At 43.0% G+C, this 19442-nt stretch overlaps 1 protein-coding gene across 2 annotated transcripts; it reads left to right on the top strand.

Annotated features, from left to right (window-relative positions):
* The first annotated feature begins 354 nt into the window (after positions 1–354).
* On the top strand, positions 355–18588 carry TMBIM6 (transmembrane BAX inhibitor motif containing 6). 2 transcript variants are annotated; one of them, XM_069970125.1, is made up of 10 exons: positions 355–477; positions 9201–9292; positions 11229–11337; positions 11983–12103; positions 12730–12778; positions 13079–13176; positions 14129–14208; positions 14830–14930; positions 15363–15438; positions 16611–18588. In XM_069970125.1, the coding sequence occupies exons 2-10, from the start codon at positions 9237–9239 to the stop codon at positions 16632–16634; spliced, it is 714 nt and encodes a 237-aa protein (XP_069826226.1). In that variant the 5' UTR covers positions 355–477; positions 9201–9236; the 3' UTR covers positions 16635–18588. The 2 variants fall into 2 exon arrangements, with proteins under 2 accessions (XP_069826226.1, XP_069826227.1); XM_069970126.1 differs by lacking the exon at positions 355–477 and adding an exon at positions 513–600.
* Positions 18589–19442: the final 854 nt, after the last annotated feature.

Here is a 19442-nt window from a genome sequence, read left to right as displayed (position 1 = left end):
TTTAAAATAATGCCATTAAAGTGCTTATCCCACAAAAATATTGATACAGCTACATAGAAAAAATACAAATATGGGATTGCGGTTGAAAAATGGATAAGTAAAATGAAAACAATAGGTGTTAAGGGGTTAACGATGAAAACACTGAAAACCATTCCTACCTAAATCCACCAGAGTAAACAACGTCTACTTACCTCCACTAGGGGCGCTGTTGCAGCATGAAAACAAAGCAGGAGGTAGACGTCATCTAGCAGCGACTCTGATTGGATAGCGTTTAATTAGTGACGTAGGAGATAGCCAATAGCTGGACGAGACAGAATGCCGTTGAGCCTGCGGACGTAACGCGACGCTCCTCCTGCAGTGGGAACAAAAGTAGAGAGGGGCGGGGCCACTCGTGCTGCTATCGGGTGGTGTGACACGTACGGCGGAAGCGAAGGGACAAACAGAGAGGCGACATCGAGGCTTCTAGTCAGGAGTCAGGTAAGAGGTGGCAGCTGCCTGGGCACTGGGCACAAGCGGGGGGTGTATGTGGTGACGACGTCAGGGTGGTGGCCGCCATTCCCTCTGTTGTATACCAGGCCTCTACTGAACCCCCGCATTACGGTATATACGGTATATAACCTGCGGCCTGTCCTTCTCACACACACATCTATCTATCTATCGATCTATCGATCTATCGATCTATCTATCTATCTATCTATCTATCTATCTATCTATCTATCTATCTATCTATGTGGTGTATGTAGTCTGTGTACACAGAGCGGCCAGGTAACGCCGTGCGGCTTCTTGATGACATGTGACAGCCCGGAGGGGGCACAGTACACTGTATGATGACAGCCTTGCAACACCCAGCTAAGGCAGTGTTCACACTGTGCGTTTTTGTTGCTATTTTTTTTAATGCGCTTTTGTTTTGATTGGTTAGCTCCCATCTGTGTGTCAGGTCACAAATCAAAGCAGCCTGTATGTTAGAGGGGGGATAAAAGCATCAAAATGAGCGTGGTTGTTGTCAGGGTGTGATGGGAGTTGTAGTACCACAGCTTGGGGAATCCTCTAGAATGGAGGAGGGTGATATATTGGGTAATGTGATAGTGTTATTGGCACACAGCAGACGGCGCAGGTGGCAGTGCCATATGGTGACACATCCAGCTTATCTGTCCCAGCAATGATCGGTGATCTACAACCTGTCGCTCTCCAGCTGTTGCAGCACTACTACTCTCAGCATGCTCTGACCATCCAGAAAGAGGAGAATAGTCAGGGAGCAAAGAGCAGGATTTGGCCAGATCTGAGTCAGGCTTTCCTGAGATTGTGATGTTTTCTATGTGACATATCAGGGTGACTGTGTGTGGCTTGTATGACAGTGGATGGAGATACAGGAAGAGTTATTACATGTGTCCTTAGAGGGACCTGATGTCCTGAGTCACCTGAGGTTCTGCTTTTTGAATGGTCTTAAAGGGGTTTTCCAGTGCTACAAAAACATGGCCACTTTCCCCCCTCTCTTGTCTCCAGGTCAGGTGTGGTTTGCAATTAAAGGGGTACTCCGGCCCGGCCGTATTTTTCAGATATGGCCAGGGATGGGGTGGTTATGGATGCCAGAGGTCACTTACCTCCCCGGTTCCAGCACCGGGTCCCGGATCGCATCGACCCGACTTTGATTGGATAGCGTTTAATTAGTGACGTATGAGATAGCCAATAGCTGGACGAGACAGAATGCTGTTGAGCCTGCGGGCGCAACGCTCCTCCTCCTCCAAAAGTAGAGAGGGGCGGGGCCGCTCATGTTGCTATCTGGTGGTGTGACACGTACGGCGGAAGCAAAGGGACAAACAGAGAGGCGACATCGAGGCTTCGAGTCAGGTAAGAGGTGGCAGGAGTCCCACCTTGGCCGCTGAATGGCTGAGCTGCCTGGAGACGTCACATCTCGTGCGGCCGCAGGGCGGGGGTAAGGGGGAACCACGTTCCGGGACCTGGCGCTGGAACCGGGGAGGTAAGTGACCTCCGGCATCCATTACCACCCCCTCCCCGGCCATATCTGAAAAATACGGCCGGGCCGGAGTACCCCTTTAAGCTCCATTTACTTCAGTGGAACTGAGTTTAAAACCCTACCCAATCTGGAGACAGGGGGCAGGGGTAAGGCGGCCATGTTTTTGTAGCACTGGATAACCCCTTTAAAGGAGACCTGTCACCCCCCGTGCCGGGGTGACAGGCTCCCAACCCCCAGTTAGATCTCCTTATACGTACGGAGTCCCGCTGCCAGAGCCGGTCCTGGGACGGAGATATCCCGGTCAGAAGCCGGCGCGCGCGCTCTGGAGAGAGGTCCGGCGTCCATGGAGAATGAATGGAGCCATGCCCAGCTGCAAAGATGAGTCCAGCTCCAGAAATGGGATCTAACTGGGGTCGGGAGCCTGTCACCCTGGCACGGGCGGTGACAGGTCCTCTTTAAAGTATTAAACCTCCAGTCCTGAGGTGCAGGGCCCAGCATATAATAAAGCCGAGTCTGCTGGGACCGCTAGTGCTGTTATCAGGGGGAGTCACTGACTGTCTGTTTAGACGTTACTGCCTGGTGTTTATACTGTAGTCGTACGATCAGAGAATTTTCACCGTAGATCATGATATGTACATCTGTTGGAGGAACAAAATCCCTGACAAATTTCTATTTTGCAAAATTGTGAGTTTCTCACGACGTCGAGGTTGTGTGAAACTGAAAGTAAATCTATTGGATTTTCTGTGACTGGCAGCAGGGAATGTGGTCGGTGCAGTACTGCAGTGTCATCTCATGTGATCTGTGTTATCACTGGATATCCCTTAGATACTGTACACAAGCAGAATCATTGTCATATCACTGCCTCTATGTGTGTACAGCATTTATACTAAAAAGTCATAGCTACCACCACCCACTGCTGTAACAAATGGGCAGAAGTGCTCGGCAGGGTCTGTTTATTTCTGAAAAAGCTACATATTCTTGCCCAAGCCTCATTCGCCTTGAAAAATTGTTACCTGTCACACACCATTCACCATTATGTGTGACACAGGGATCTCTATGTCACCTGATGTAGCCAAAGCCTAAATCATAGTGGAAACCTACACCAGCTGCTGTTAATTTTATTGTGTGGCACACAGACTGTAATGTATGCGCCAGGTTTCTATAGACCCCCACCTCTTAATAAATTTGGAGTTTCTTGTTCCAGTGCAATATTCCTTGAAGAGGTTCGCCACTTTATAGCAAAGCTTAGCAACTTCCTGCAATAGTAACTTTATAAAATGTAAGCACTTACAATTGCCCCCACTGTGCAACAGGAAAAATCATAGGCTTACCGAAGTACAGTAAATTTGCACCTATACTGCAGCTGTGCACATGAGGCCTTACAGGTCACTTTATGGATGGGCCATATGTTTTTGGAGATGCCCTGAAATCGACTTCACTTGTATTTACTATTATGACTCAGAAACATGGTGCCTGGGTTCAAATCCCACCAAGGGCAACATCTGCAAAGAGTTTGTATGTTTTTTTTGTTTGTGTGGGCTTAAGGCCTTATTACACAAAACGATTATCGGCCGTTAATGTAACACAACGTAATCGTCTGGTGTAATAGAAGACAATGATCAGCCGACATGAACAATGTCGGCTGATCGTTGCAGTCGTTTGCCTTTCAACATGGTGAAAGTCAAACTACTAATATAGCAGCGGTCTTCTGCCGTTGCTCCGTGGAATAGGTGGGGCGGCAGCAGACCGCTGCTATCTGATATGGGCTGCTCAGACGATCTAACGATCACCTGGACAGCCCCCCCGCACAGCTCCCTGTGGTCCCCCCTGTACTCACCCGCTCACTGTTGACATTTGTAATAGCGCCAGCAGCAGGCAGGCAACGATGAGCAAGCGAGCACCGACAGAGCTTGTTTGCTCCTCTCCGTCACCCGGTGTAATAGGGGCTTTACTCTGGATACTTCGGTTTCCAGGCATACCCAAGAACATACAGAGAGGCAAATTTAATTTGTGGGGGCAGTGACCAAAATTGACCAACTATGTAAAGTGTGGAATTTATCTACTTTGCACAAAAACCTTTGTGCAGTAGTTCAATTTCTCTCACATTGATGAATTAGCGCTCCTTTCACTTGGACTGGCAGCAAATGCCTGTCTGTATGAATTCCACCCATGTTTCTTTTTATGTTAGGAGTCAGTGGCATAACCCGTATCAAACGGTTACCACTTGGTTATATATTGCTATAACATCATAGCCTGTAAGCCTCCATTCCCTCCTAGAGCTACAGGAAGGATCAATATCATCATATTAATGTAACAAATGGCAGCTGCAGTTTTACCACAGCCAAGGGTGTAGCAGAAAACTTGCTGAAATATTCAGTGTGAACGCAGCCTAATAGATTGTGTTAGATTATTGTTGCTGACACAGCTCCTGGATAGACATGCATAGCTTACCGCTGAATTGTACTATGTAGACTTCACTGCTGTGTAACCTGAGGGACATAGGTCTTTGGTTGGTTAATAGATTATTTCTCTGTTGTGGCTTTATGTGCTAGAAGGTTTATTGTGAACTTTGACTGATCTGTTTTACAGGATAGTTTTTTTTAGTTAAATAAGAAGGTATTCAGGTGAGTTTCTGAAAACCCATTTACTGTTCACACACAACAGGAATGCTTCCACATGTTAGGGTGCCTTTACATAGAGAGGTTTATCTGACAGGTTTTTTAAGCCAAAGCCAAAAATGGATGTGAGAAGTGGAGAAATCTCAATCTTCCCTTTTTGACCTGTTCTCTGTTTAGTCCATTTCTGGCTTTGGCTTCAAAAATCTGTCAGATAAATCTCTCTGTGTAAACGCACCCTAAGTCCTTGGCAGCAAATATGCACCCAACCAGGTGGATTTTTTCCCCAGTTTGTTACTGTGGTTTTGGTACCGAAAGTTTAAACAGCTACTCAAGAGAAAATAAATGGGTTTAAATTACTGGTTTATTACTGAGCAATGGCTGGGCATGAAGCACTGGGGATGGGCCCGCTGGCCCCCAGTGTGACGAAACCCTACGTCACAGAGGGGAGGGCCAATCGTCACACTGGGGGCCGGCAGGCCCGTCCCCAGTGCTTCATGCCCAGCCATTGCTCAGTAATAGACCAGCGCCGTGCACAGGAAGTGGAAGGTGGTTCAGAAAAAAAGCCGCAGCATGGGCATCCCCTTGCCAGTCTGTTAATGTAAAAACAAAGAAGCGTGTGGTATATTCTCCTTAAAGGGGTACTCCAGCGTGGGGGCACTTTTGCGCTGGGATCGGGGACCCGCCTCCTTCGCTGAGTGGACCTGAGAGGTCACGTCTCGGGCCCACCTCAGACACCCGGAAGTGGCCGGGAACCGGGCACAGGAGCACCGCGATGCGGGACCCGCTGCTGGAATCGGGGAGGTGAGTGGACGTCTTTTCCCTCGGCCACCTCGTCCCCGTCCCAGCGCAAAAGTGCCCCCACGCTGGAGTACCCCTTTAAAGGTCTTGGGGAATATTTATAGAGGATGTGCCCCAATTCATCAGCTGGGTCTTGAGGTCAGCTCAGGGGGAGATTCCAGAGCCCCACGGGGTCCCAGATCAGCGATCCCATGCTGGAGAAACACGAGGAGTTTTTTTAATGTAAACCTACTGATGATTTCCATGTCTGGGCAAAAAAAAAGAAATTGCTAACACCGCTTAAGAGGGTCTTTTATTCATTATGCAAATTAGTTACTTGGTGCCATGGGGTTGGTGCTTTAACGTCTGGTATACCACTATGGCTTTCTGGACCCCTCCTTATGATTTCTGATCAAGAATACGGAACCTCCTCTCCATCATGATGCCATTTGCCTTGAGGTCAGTGGTAGCAAAGTTGTGTGTGACCTGGACCAAAAATCCAAGATTAATTTTTTATGACTGTTGCACCGTGTTTTATGTTGCAGCGCAACACCGTTGACTATTATTATGTGTCTTATGGTTTTGGTGTGTTCATATAGGAGGGACCTGTAACAAGTAGGCTGATCAGCACTGAGTAGGTCAGACTTGCAAGTGTGAACACAGCTCTTCACCACAGTACAAGAAAATACAGCCTAGAATGGCTTACATGAAAGGATTCTGGTTGAACCTGATTTTCTGGCTTCTCCGTTCTTCACACCGGTGTCTTATTTACACAATAAATCCGGTTATCGCTTGTTAAAGTGGAAAAAAACTGCATTGAAATTCTAAAAGTACCATTAACCTGAGCACTCTTCTGGATTTCTAGCCTCTTTCCTGGGATTACAAAGGTTTATGGGATTAGTTGGTTATACAACTGGTATCCAGTTGCATTTGTATTGGTGGACTGGCAGGGTAATAATGCTTTCCATCCTGGGGTGACGGAGAGGTTGTTCATTGTCACATATAAAGTAAATGACAATTCCAGGCTAATATTAGGCATATAATCTGTCATCTGCAACAATTTTAGGTGCTTCATGGCTCCAAAGGCTTGTAAGTAATGTGGTACCTGTGGCAAGTGCAGAACGCTGACAGACCGGTGTAATGCCTAGGGTCTCCTCCCTCCATTGCAGAACATTGCACTTACTATAATCTAGGGACATCAAGGGATTTATTTATCTGCCACTGATCAGCTGACTATAGCTGTGCAAAGCATGACAGTATTGTGGAGTATCTTAGCCACCTGTAAAGGTTATATTTATACAGCATATTGCATTGATATGTACTTGTGTAGTGCAGGTGGCTTAATGACCAGTCTATGCATTGCTAAATGTAATACTATATCTAGTCATTGCTTCCATGGCTTCATGCTTCCTACACCTCCAGGTTTTGCATTTTATTTTTCTATTTTTTTTTTTCTATTGCTATTCAAATCTGTCACAGGTTGGATGCATATTAGTTACCATCAGCTTTTCATTGTGGTCAGGTTTATACCTGTTGCCTCTTCTGACCTGTCTGTGTGAGTAAATTCTGGTATTCACTACAAAATAACAATTCTGAGACATCTCTTTGCTGTTAAAGGGGTAGTGTGGTAAAATAATTTTTTTCACTGAATAACACACATTAGCTGCTCAGCCGCGACTGGCTGAGCATAACAGAGCTCAGCCAATCGCGGCTGAGCAGCTGATGACCCACTGGAGGGGGGCCGGCATGAGGGAGGGCCGGAGCAGTCAGGCAAGATGGCCGGCCGGGGTCGACAGTGATTCCGTAAGTATACTCTATTATACTTCCGGGTCCATGGCCTGGGGGGGGTACACATGGAAGGGGGCCATTTGCTTAAATGATACACATTACAATCTTGTATAACTTGGTAATGTGTGTTTAGTGAAAAAATGGCTTATACTGCACTACTCCTTTAATCTCATTTTACCCTGTTTTGCCTTGTTTACACCTGTATACATTATAATCGTGATGTAAACAGCCCTTAAGGCCATGAGTTTTTTTTTTTTTTTTTTTTCTGTGGATGCTGCTAAATCACACTACAAGTTGGAAACCCCACTCCTGTTGACTTCAGCAGAGGCAGGGAAGTTATGCGCTGAAGCTCCCATTTAAGTCAATAGGAGCGTCAGGGCTTGGTATGGGCTCTGTCTACATTTTACAGTTTGTGTCTGACTAGGTTCACATTACATATTTACATCCTGTTGAAGCCGCGTCACAGAGAGGAGGGGGTTTCATCAGAGGAGATAGTGGCGATCTGCTGCTGCCACTCCTATTACTCGAAGCGACAGCCAGCAGACTGTAGTTATCCTTTCTAAAATTTTTCAACATGTCGAAAGAAAAGGATCAGCCGACATTGTGCATGCCTTTTAACATTAGATGTCACACCAATGGATTATTGGCCATAACAGACGATAATCAGCCAAATACGGCCAATAATCACTTGGTGTAATAGGGCCTTTAGACAAGGACACTTCCATATCTGGTAACTCCCAGTTGTAAATGTATTTATAAATTCTAGGAGGAATAAGTGAGGAATGATACAAAGCAAAACTCTAAGGGGCCTATTCCACGGAGTGATAATCGGCCGAATCAGCCTAATTCGGCCCATTATCGCTCCGTGGAATAGAGACAACGATCAGCCGATGATCTTGTCATCGGCTGATCGTTTATTTAGGTTCAAACCTAAAATCGGGCACAACGCATCGCTGTCTGGAATAGCAATGCTCGGCGGGCAACCGACTATTTCACAAGCACGATACATTAGCTAAACATGTTGCAGGTCTTCTCCTGCGCTCCTTCTTTCTCCCTGTCTCACGCGCTCAACCACTCACTGGCCAGGACAGCCGCTGCCATGGATGGCTGAGCGGTCTGTCAGCTCAGACAGGCTGCACCGAAGCTGCTGCTGCGCGTGAGACCGGGAGGAAGAAGGAGCACAGAAGACCGGCAACCGGCTAATGTATCGTCGGTTGCCCGCCTGGCATTGCTATTCCAGATCGGCGCTCATTTGCATTATTGATCGGGCCCCCATCGGCCCGTGAAATAGGACCCTAAGTAAAGCAGCTTTAGGATTGGAGGAGTGGAAATATACTTATTTACTATCACAGATCCCTTACTGCGTAACATTCACTTTAGACTGTAAAATGATGATTTTTCAGGCCAGGCTATGCAGTTTTACCCACTACAATATACTGTCCCTGCTCCTAGGCACCATTTGTTTCTTGAAACAAGAGGACTAACTAGAAGAGTTTATCAATCCCCCACCTTCTATTTATAACCAAAAGCAGATTACATAGTTAGTAGTACATCAAGTGCATCCTTGCCATCCAGTATACTTCAGTGTATCGGTTAATACCTGTTTAGTAATATGACCAATGATTTTGCATTGTGACATTGTGTCTTTCATACCGTTTCTGCTGTGATTTTTAAGTATTAATTTCCCATTCCTCCGCTACATCTATGCAGGCATTGTTGTTGCCAAGGGAAATCATTAGCGGCATTAATGACTGTCATGGGCGGGACTCTACAGCCCATATCTATTCTCTTTGGAAACGCCTGAGCCTATGGTTTTCTTGCAACAGCCTGCAATAATTGCAGCATCTTGATCAAGAGGTCCCCCGGGCCTCCATAAGTCTGTGAGTCACCCGGAAGGATCTCCACTACCATCATTATACCAGGCTATTCTCAACAAGCAGACGCACATAGAGAAAGCTCTCCACCTCGCACTCTTTTCTATTCAGCCAGTCGAGTCTTTAAGACGGTTAAGTCTTTAACTCCATTTATTTTCAACTTCACAGGAGTTAGCATAGAAAACACCAATAATCGATAACGCCATGGATTTTCTCGATCGGAATATCAACTTTGATGCGCTCACCAAGTTCTCACACATGTAAGTACATTGCCATGGTTCGTACTTGTCTGTCAGTTCAGTGATCAATATCTGGGCGCTCTCTTAATGGGTTTTACATCACATGTACTGTAATGTTTTCTCAACTTCCTATTTTGTGTTTCACACTTGCGATGACTTTTATTATACAATTTTACAATACAATTACAATAATTTTACAATTATACAATACAGTTTTATTTTTCAGAAGTTTTGGTTGTCTTCATTGTCTGCACATAAAATGTTCTTATACTATAGCCTTTCCTCAACAGTATAATCCGTTTTATGCCCAGATATCATGACTTTTCCATATCTTGCTGTGTGGGTGTGTTTCTTTAGGGCAGGGTTGGGAAACCTTTGGTCCTCCAGCTGTGGCTAAGCTACAATTCCCATCATACCTGGACAGCAAAAGTCAAAGCTTTGGCTATCCAATTATGATGGGAATTGCAGTTTTCGATCCCTGTTTTAGTGTATGTTCACATGTCTACACAATGATTTTGGCTAGGCGTTTTGCAACCAAATATTGTTGTCACTCTGCAGTGATCCTGCTGCCTAGGTAAATGAATGGCGTTGCATCATGACCCGGTAGTCACAAGAAATCCATCTTAAATAGGTTTCTTCTTACTCTTAGGTTGCAGTCATTGATCTGCTATGCAGTACGTCATGATGGTGATTTTGGTTTGGTTGAGTTTGGCTGTGCTTGTCGTGGCCAGAATCACTGTGTAGCCCTAGCCTTATAATACCCAGTATATTTTCATGGCAAAAATGTAAGGCTGACCCTTGTACTTCTGATGTGGATGAGCAGTTTTAGCTGCACGGATCCACACAAGGATTAGCTCCATTGTCGTTTTTTGTTTTCTCTTTGGAAAAATTACATCTTGTCTGGACAGTATGATGGGCTGATCAATGGGTATTAACAAAGTGAAAAATTAAGTCTGCTTCGGGGTCTGAATCAAGTTTGCCATGACTACAAAAGACGAGTTGGAGGTTAAAGGGGGTTCTCCAATTTAAAGTGGACTGTCATGATGCTTGCTGACCTAATCAACTTCCCGTAGCTCCTGCCGCTGTAAGTTTAGGTCACTATGAATTCACCACGTCGATTCGGTTCTGTACATGAGCCCTGTTGGAATCCAATAGGGCTCTTGCGTGGAACCCGACCCAGCATGGTTGTATGCGTGGATACACGAACTTCCAGTGGCAGGATCAACTGCACAACGATTGGGTGAGCAAACATCATGACAGGCACGCTTTGATAAAAATAAACTGCTGCATCCTGGGTGAAGTAAGTTAAAGGAGTTTTCTGCGCAAAATAGGCTGATCAGCAACCAGGCCTGGCCACTACACTGTGAATAGAGACAACTGGTTCTGGCTCATTTACTTTGTAGTGTTGACACCTGAAATCAATGACTTACCCTTATGAGCATCCTGTATGTTTTGCCCAGAAAAAAAAAAAAACGTGTTGCTGTGTTTGGCATTTCTACTCTAGCACTGATACTCTAATGCGCTGGTAATCCAGTCCACCCCAGTGCCTCTGTTAATCTATCCCAATGATGTGTTCCGCATCTTCCATACATCTTCAAAATCTGTCAGACACATTTTTGTTTGGCTCTCAGCAAATCTTCTCACCAGTCAGCTAAGCAAGCACGTGTCTTCAATGCGGACAGTGGAAGGAGCCCGGTCAGGACACCAACATAAAAGTTCGTGGTTCTGAGCAAGTTTTTGGCTTTTTTTGAATTAGAAAAATGGGGACCTCCTGCTTATGCTGATTTCTTGCAGAACAGCAATCATTTATACCCAGCTATGTACCTTTTAAGTGTTATATGAATAGTAATTGTTTTTTTATTTTTTCCTAACAAGTGAAAAAATAAAAATTAATTTTATACCTATAATGTATTGTTGCCAAATAACCAATTTTCTGTGTCTTCCTATTGTATTTCAGTTCCCATTCCACACAGCAGCACTTGAAGCGAGTGTACAGCAGCTTTGCCCTCTGCATGCTGGTTGCTGGCGCTGGTGCCTATGTGAATGTGGTGTTCGGATTCCTCCAGGTGAGTAATTGTAATAAGATTTTAGATGCCTCTCAATGCTGCCTTGCAACAGAATAAAATTACATCTTTTCTCTCATGCAAATGTTTCTATTTTTACTAGTTAGAAGCTGGTTGTTAGTATCACTATAACAAATTTTGCATATAGGCCTCCCATTAAGAAGACTTGTAATGCCTCTTCCTCTGTCAGCATTTAAGCGTACCTATCATTTAAACAAACTTCTGATATGTCATAGCGACATCTCAGAGGTTTGTATTGGTCGGGGTCCAGGTGCTGAGACTGCCACTGATGACTAGAAGGAAGGGGTGGATGCACTGGGCAGATGCCGATCAGCAGCGCATGCTCTGCCCCTTCCTCTCTGCTAAAGTAGCAGTGGAGGGCGTTATAATGGAGTCTATGGAACTTCCAGTAGACATGATTGCCAAAATATTAATTACAATTCTGTCCACTGCTACTTTAGCTGTGGGAGCAGAGATGAAGGGCCATTCTAGCAATCTGCACCCGAACCCCCGCGATACAAACCTCGATATGACCTGTCAAGTTTGTTTTAATAATTTTATCATGATTCTTAAGTTTAGAGGCACAAAAAATTATTTATCTCTATTGACGTTCATGTAGTGTTAATGCCTTGTCCTCTTTAAATGCAGGGCAACTTCCTGGTCTTTGCCGGTACCCTTGGGACCATGTTGTGGCTCATGTTTACTCCTCACAGCTATGAAAACGAGAAGAAGCGTCTGGGAATCTTAGCTGCTTTTGCCTTTTTCTCTGGTGAGTTTCCTTTTCTACAAATATTTGCAGCAGAGTCATAGGATCAGCTTGCCTGTATATATGCCAGGATGGAAGATACATTCTCGGGACATATTTAGACGCTCATAAAGGAGATAAATGACATTCCCAGAAATTAAATAAAACTGTTCTAATACTCCGGCAGATTTTGCCAGCTTAGTAGGTTTAAAGTTACATTTCTATATTAAATGTGTTTTTTAAAAAATATTTTTATTTTTTTTTTATTTTTTTTTTCATGTTCCTAACACTTCCTGTTCTGTACAGATCACTTTTTAACAGTCTCCTCCTTGTCATCACAGACAGGATTACAGTGAAAGGTGACACCAGTGTATAGATAAGACAGGATCCACCATTAACAATAGGTGATGCTTACACCTCCTCTCCCCTCCCACAGTCACCTTTGAACAGTTCACAGAGCATGCCTACAATAATCTCCCATGGAAGTCGGTGAACATCCCCTACTCACAGATCCATTACATATAAAATTTAGTAAGATCCAATACACATCAATGTTAGTAAGGAGAGGCACATTCATTTTTGTACTTTAATAATGGTAATAAGAGTTAAAAATATAGGAAATTGACTGTAAAAAACTTTTTGTGTTCCAGGTTGTGGTTTGGGTCCTATCTTAAACCTTTGTATTGCCGTTAACCCCAGGTATGTTTATGGTTATTTAGAAATTTATTGAGAGGGAAGCCTCAGACACTTACACCATCTCTGAGCTGACATAGATTTTACCTACAATTTATGTCTGTATAAAGGAGGAAATTTGTAATGCATCAAGCACACAGGGAAGCCATCCTTCCCTCACTTAGTGCTATACCCTCCTTTCCCGCTCACTAGGCAGAACTTTTTTCACAAGCCAGGGCTTTACACAAAAGTTGAACTCTGGTGTTGCTGCAGTTGATGTCCACTTGATGTACTGATTTGTGATCAAGTATTCTGGTTTACCAACAGCATCATTCCTACTGCTTTCCTGGGCACATCCGTGATCTTCACCTGCTTCACTCTCAGCGCCCTTTATTCAAGAAGTCGCAGCTTCCTTTTCCTAGGAGGTAAGTGCTGTTTTTCTTTTCCAGTTGACCACCTCCTCTAATGCGAATCAAGCATAAACCTTGCCCTACAAACATCTTAATATGAACAGATTTGATATTGGCTAAATTTGTGTTATGCTAATGAGTTTCCAGGTGGTCCAAGTGCCCCCAGTCTGCCAATGATACCGCTTCATGAGTATGTGCTGCTCGTGCTAAAAGGTTTTCTTGGGCAGGCTTTATCCTAGACCTCCTGTAAATGGGTATACTTAGCTATATATACTCGGTATACTGTAGGTCCAAAAGATATGCATAAATGTCTGATAGATCTGGGACCTGCACCTTACTCCGTCAGGCCTGTTGGCAGTGCCAAAGGTGGTCCAGATGCAGAAAGCAGTCAAACTTGTTGTATGCAGTTAACATATCTCATATAGGTGTTGATTGGAGTTGCCTAAACAGCATAGCACCAGAGCCACACTCTGTACATTTGGATGGGGCTAGGGGGGGTCATCCTCATTCTCAAGATAGAAACAGGACTCTAAAGCGGGGCCTGCTTCCATTAGGCATTTATGTCCTATTCTGTGGATATACCATGACCTGTTTGAGATGAAAATCCTTGTGTAAGTGGACAACATTAAAATACTGCTTTTAGACAATCTATTCTTATTAGATCAAACCCTTAACACTAGGTAACTCACACAGTGTCCTCCTGCTGTGAGACACAATGAAAAATGTTATTTTAGGGGAACTTGGCAGTATTGTGTGTAACCTCCCTACATAACCACCCCAGAGGAGTGAAAGCATTACACAGTGCCAAATTCAGAGCTTTGAGCTTTTAGACTGGCTGTGTAGGGATATGTTCACTTGTTGCAGACACAGTTGAGATATATATATATATTTTTTTTAAGATTTTGACTTTGTCTGGACTGTGCCACACTAACTATATGCCTCATAACTTACTAATATTTCCCCTCAGGTATTCTGATGTCTGCTTTGAGCCTGCTTACCATCTCCTCCTTGGTGAACATCTTTATTGGATCAGTTTTCCTTTTCAAAGTAAGTAACAGCAAATTGGTGGCCTGGTTATGCGTTATTTATATGTGGAAAGAACTTGCCTACCTGCTAATACCTATCTATACTTAATAACTGATGGCTGAACAATCGATCAGCTGTCAGTTATCTCTTCTGTCGCCCCCCCAATACACAGGAATGTTCAACGTGGCTGGGTGATCCTGTGTTCTCTATGGGGAGGGGAGGGTTAAAGTGAATGTACCATTATGTACATTGCTTTAAGATTTTTATATCAATAGACCACCGCGGGGATGCCGGTGAAGCAGGTCCCTATTTTGAACCACGGCCTGGTCATAAAAAAGGACAATGGCGTCAGCCTCTTCATGTAAAAATCTTAAAGCAATGTACCTGCTGGTGCATTCACTTTAAGCTACAGCTTAACTCTCTCAGAACAAAGGGGTCATGCTGTGATTTTTTTTTTCATCACGCCCGACCCCCTATCTTGGTCAGTCAGGAAATCCCTATACACCTTATACCGGCGGCCAAAATCACTGCGAGCGACAGGTACAGCTGACAAAAGTATAAGGTGTGTAGGGACCTTCCCAGTGAATGGCATGACAACCAGATGCAGGATACAAAGTCTGAAAATGCATTAATTTCTTTCAGATGCACATGTATGTCGGTTTGCTGGTCATGTGTGGATTTGTCCTGTTTGACACGCAACTCATTATTGATAAAGCCGAGAAAGGAGACAAAGATTACGTATGGTAAGATCTTTTATAGTTTTGTATATCACAACTAGATCCTTAACCCATTGATATATATGGATTGATAAAGGAATTGTTGTAAGCGATTCCTCCCCCAAATTCTCAGTTGTATTAAGCCGATATAGACTAGATATATATTGAAGCATATTTAGATGAATAATAATAGTGAAATAGTTGCAATGTTTTACATCTGTGAAGTGGAGTTTGCCATTACTAATCTGTGGTGTAAAGAGAGAATAGAACAACTTTTTTTTTTCCTTAATGTTTTCTGTTACAGAAAAGCCCCTTTAATAAGTGTCCTATAGTCTTATGTTTAGTTGCTTGAAGTCTGTACTCTTTTATTGTAATACTAACATTGTATAACACCATTTATCAAGAGTATAAGAGAACATGAGTGCTGTTTACTGAATGTCTTTTTCTTTCTCTTTGAAGGCATTGTGTAGACCTGTTTCTTGACTTCATCACTATCTTCAGGAAACTCATGATAATCTTGGCAATGAATGAGAAGGTAAGTCTTCTGTAACTGCCTTAGAAAATTTGGTATGAAAAACATGATATAAGGTTCACATTTGCAGCAAGAAAAATTGTGCTATAGAATCACTGCCTCTTGTGGTCCACAGTGCTGGGGTCTTGGCAGCGTCAGATGAGGTCCCTTAGGAGGTGGTCCCAAGAGCTCTGTTATAGTCTTCCCAATTTGCTAGATGGAAGTAGCTGTCATGTATTAGGATTCCATAAGTAACTGCTAGGATTCCCCCCCCCCCCCACACACAAACTTGAGAATGGGGTTCTGAGATTTCTGCCATTTATTGTCTGTGGGAGCTGACAGAGGTAGCAGAATGCTGTACTCCAACAGCTCCCAAAGACAACATGGAGACTTGGGACCCAGGTTTTAGGGTCCATTTACACAGAAAGATTATTTGACAGATTATCTGCCAAAGATTTAAAGCCAAAGCAAGGAACAGAGATCAGGTCATGAAGAAAAGCCTGAGATTTCTCCTCTTTTCAAATCCATTCCTGGCTTTGGCTTTAAATCTTTGGCAGATAATCTGTCAGATAATCTCTCTGTGTAAATGGACCCTTAGTGCTCACACTTATCTATTAACATGTGGATAAGCCTAATGGTGGGACAACCACCTTTACAAGAAATGAAGAGGATAAGATTATATTTTTTTCCCCTTCTGTTTCTAAAGAAGAACCCTTTACTACTGCTACAGTATTTTCCTCAAAACAGAACCAACTTTGCAAGAAATTTGCACCCCAGGCCAGGACTATTGTGTCAGAGTTAGTAGCCCAGAGTTCATAATGGAAACCTTATGGACCCCATTATAGTCACTGGCATCAGTCACTGCCATTGAGGTCATGCTTTTTTTTCCTATTATGGAACAGAAAAACTAAAAAAACCTAAAACATATGGTAATATATCATTGTCATTATTGTCCAAAAAGTATAGTAAAGTATGAGTCTACAGCAATAGACTACCAAGAGTAAAATTAATTTGAGTTCAAACAATTCAGGTAAAACAAACACTTTTTAAAAAATAATTTTGTATGTGGTCCCTTCAGGACTTTTAGGTATTCCATTGCAAATGTCCTATACTAGTACACCCTTATTTGCCAGTGGTATAGAGCAGCTGAACAGTTGTTGACTTGTATAGTAAAAGTTATTGATTCTCTTTTCTAGGACAAGAAGAAAGAGAGAAAATAAAAAGACAACAATCCTTCATCCTACTGACGCCATTTTTGTTGTTTCCATTCTTTTTTTTTTTTCCGTCTCCCTTTTTGTCCGCTCTGTATTCCATGGTGTAATGAAAACCTTGGGAGAAACTCCCTTGTGTATGGTTTTTGTACTTTTTTTTTTTTTTTCTTTCTTTCTTTTCTATTCCTTCTATTACCTAGCCTTTTTAATATCTGCGTGTCTTAATGAGATTTCCTTTAAAAAAAAATTTCTTGTGCTTAAAGCTTCATGTCAGTTTTATTGCCATGATGCACAAAAATTGGAAGATAACAAATGACTATAAGGAATCTTAGATGCATACTTGAGGTACAATATACCTGAGTGAGTCTTTCTTAAGGCAAAATCCGCAAGTATGTGCTGGAATATGTGCATCATACGTAAGTTGCTGTTGAAAGCATTTCTCAATCCCTATACTATCTGATCTAGAGTTTAACATGTGGCACTTTGAATACTCATGAGTTTTGAGCGAGGTGGGTTTAGCTTTTCCAGTTCTGTTCTCACGTTTTGCAGGCAAGTAAGGATTTCCACGAGTAACACAGACTGGTGAAGGATGCTCCATATATACTGGAATTGAATGATTTGTTTTTGAGCACAGTTGCCTCTGGAACTCTAGTTTAACCTTTTGCTCTACTAGCTGTTTTAACCACTTGCACTAACAATCCCTAGCTGGATAATTTGGTGCTCCCTCGTGAAAGAACGGATCGGTGGAGGGGACCCTATCACTTTGCTGTGTGCGTGCCTGGCTGAAAAAACAATTGTTCAAACCTGACTTGTGAAAGCTGTGTTTGCTTCCCTGCTTTCTGCCAAATCTTGTGTTTATTCAGCGATCAAGTTGCCAGCCCATGAAGGAAATAGGAATGATTTAAGCACTGTATAAATGTTAGAGCAAAAAGATCTGTACAGTCCCCCCTCCCCTTGACAACATCTAAATCTAGGCATTGCCAGCTTGCCAGGATCATGTGTCCTAACAGTGAAGATCTCAAGACACAAACCCATTTGTGTCCTCACTTATTATGTAAGAAAGCAAATCCAAGTGAAACCCCTGCACAAAAAAAGTATTGATAACCTGTAATTATGTGTAGTCTTATACTATTAGATATGCTTCATAGGTAGTAGATAGCCAAGATTTCTGTGAAAGTATATTGCATAGATGAAGTGCTTTAGTGACTGCATCTTTAAAGCTCGCAATACCTGTCCAGATCTTTATATTTGATCCAAAAGTTGAGTGACCGGTTAGAGTTCTGATTTGGCCATTCTTCTGCATGATGAAATTGGAGAAGATCTGACCAAGCTTGTCTCAGACCATTTGGCTTTATCTTTATATTTGCAGAGCCTGGGATATGACTGCCTCCTAAAAGCTTCATATTCTCACCTTTTTCATCCTTTCCAATAATGATCCAACACTTGAGAGAATCATTACTGGATAGGGAGATAGTATTTGAATCCATACATACTGTGGCATCCACCTCATTGCCCATAATTGGCTACAGTACTGCAGTATGTATGCGCACGGTCAGGTAATTTCTCCTTTTCTTTTTCTTTTTTTTTTCCCTTCCCCCTATGACTTTTTGAAGGTATAACAATTGAGCTGTTTAAGATCTGAGACTTTGTGCAGGAGGTTGGATTAAAGTGTTACTTCCCTCTGCTGTCCCTTACCCAACCTTTGCCCTCACCCCTGCATGCTTTTAGGGATACGGCAAGCTGCTTTAGAAACAGTGCCAAGAAGTACGTTGAATAAAGAAGAAAATTCTATGTGAAAATGTATGACATGTTTTCATAATAACTTTATTTTATAGTGCAGTGATTTCTCTAAATGAAGACATAACTCGACTGTGAACACAGTGGAACTTTTTGATTGATATACCAAACTATGGATTAATTTGTACAAATTCTTAAAGTACTAAAATAAAAATTACAGAACACATCATGGTCTTATTCTTATTTATTTTTAACATTTTTTGGAAAATATGACTGGCTTGTTAATAATATCCTTCACGTGATGCAAATTAACCATTTCTATAGGCCCTTATTTAACCCCATGAATGCCAAGGAAACATGATTTTAAATCCTTGTCCTGATATTAAGTCTCAGTGGTACAGCTAATGCTGCGTTTACACAGACAGATTTATCTGACAGATTTTTTAAGCCAAACCAGGGAATGGATTAGAAAAGAGGAGAAATCTCAGTGTTTCCTTTATAACCTGTTCTCTGTTTATAGTCTGTTCCTGGTTTTGGCTTCCAAGATCTGTCAGATAAATCTGTCTGTGTAAACTCACCATTAGAGATTAGTATTGTATTAAAGAGGTTTTACCACCATGAACACGTAAGGATAGAGATGAGCGAATATACAGTAAGGACGAAGCGAAGCGCTTTGTCCCTATCTGTATTCTGCTCATCGGGCTGCGGCGCTTTGAAATGTGCTCCACTCCGTGCCGCTCCTTCCCAGGTGCTGGGAAAAGATGGGAATCTTCCAGTTTTTCAGGACGAGATCCATCTTTTTTCCAGCACCTGAGAAGGAGCGGCACGGAGCGGAGCACACTTAGGGACGAAGCGCTTTGCTTTGTCCTTATTGTATATTCGCTCATCTCTACTTGATTATTGTTAATGATTGTCGGATTGTTAACCCCACGTAAAAGGGCCAGGGACCAGCTGACGCTTGTTGGCTAATTTGATCTTTTGTGCAGTCAGTAAAATTATCTGTTGCACATCTCGTTCTAAACAGGAGATGTGCTGCCATTGACAATGCTTTAAAATGGCCACACAAACGATACCGCAATC

The sequence above is a fragment of the Dendropsophus ebraccatus genome, chromosome 5, assembly GCF_027789765.1.
Source record: "Dendropsophus ebraccatus isolate aDenEbr1 chromosome 5, aDenEbr1.pat, whole genome shotgun sequence".
Classification (NCBI taxonomy): Eukaryota; Metazoa; Chordata; class Amphibia; order Anura; family Hylidae; genus Dendropsophus; species Dendropsophus ebraccatus.
The sequence above is the reverse complement of the archived record's forward strand: the minus strand, read 5'-3'. Positions and strand labels throughout refer to the sequence as shown.

Bases quoted from the DNA above. Each gene is read 5' to 3' on its own strand.
- TMBIM6 (XM_069970125.1), top strand. From the start codon at position 9,237: ATGGATTTTCTCGATCGGAATATCAACTTTGATGCGCTCACCAAGTTC. The intron at 9,293-11,228 runs GTAAGTACATTG...ATTGTATTTCAG, and splicing joins CTCACCAAGTTCTCACACAT to TTCCCATTCCACACAGCAGC. The intron at 15,439-16,610 runs GTAAGTCTTCTG...TCTCTTTTCTAG, and splicing joins TCTTGGCAATGAATGAGAAG to GACAAGAAGAAAGAGAGAAA.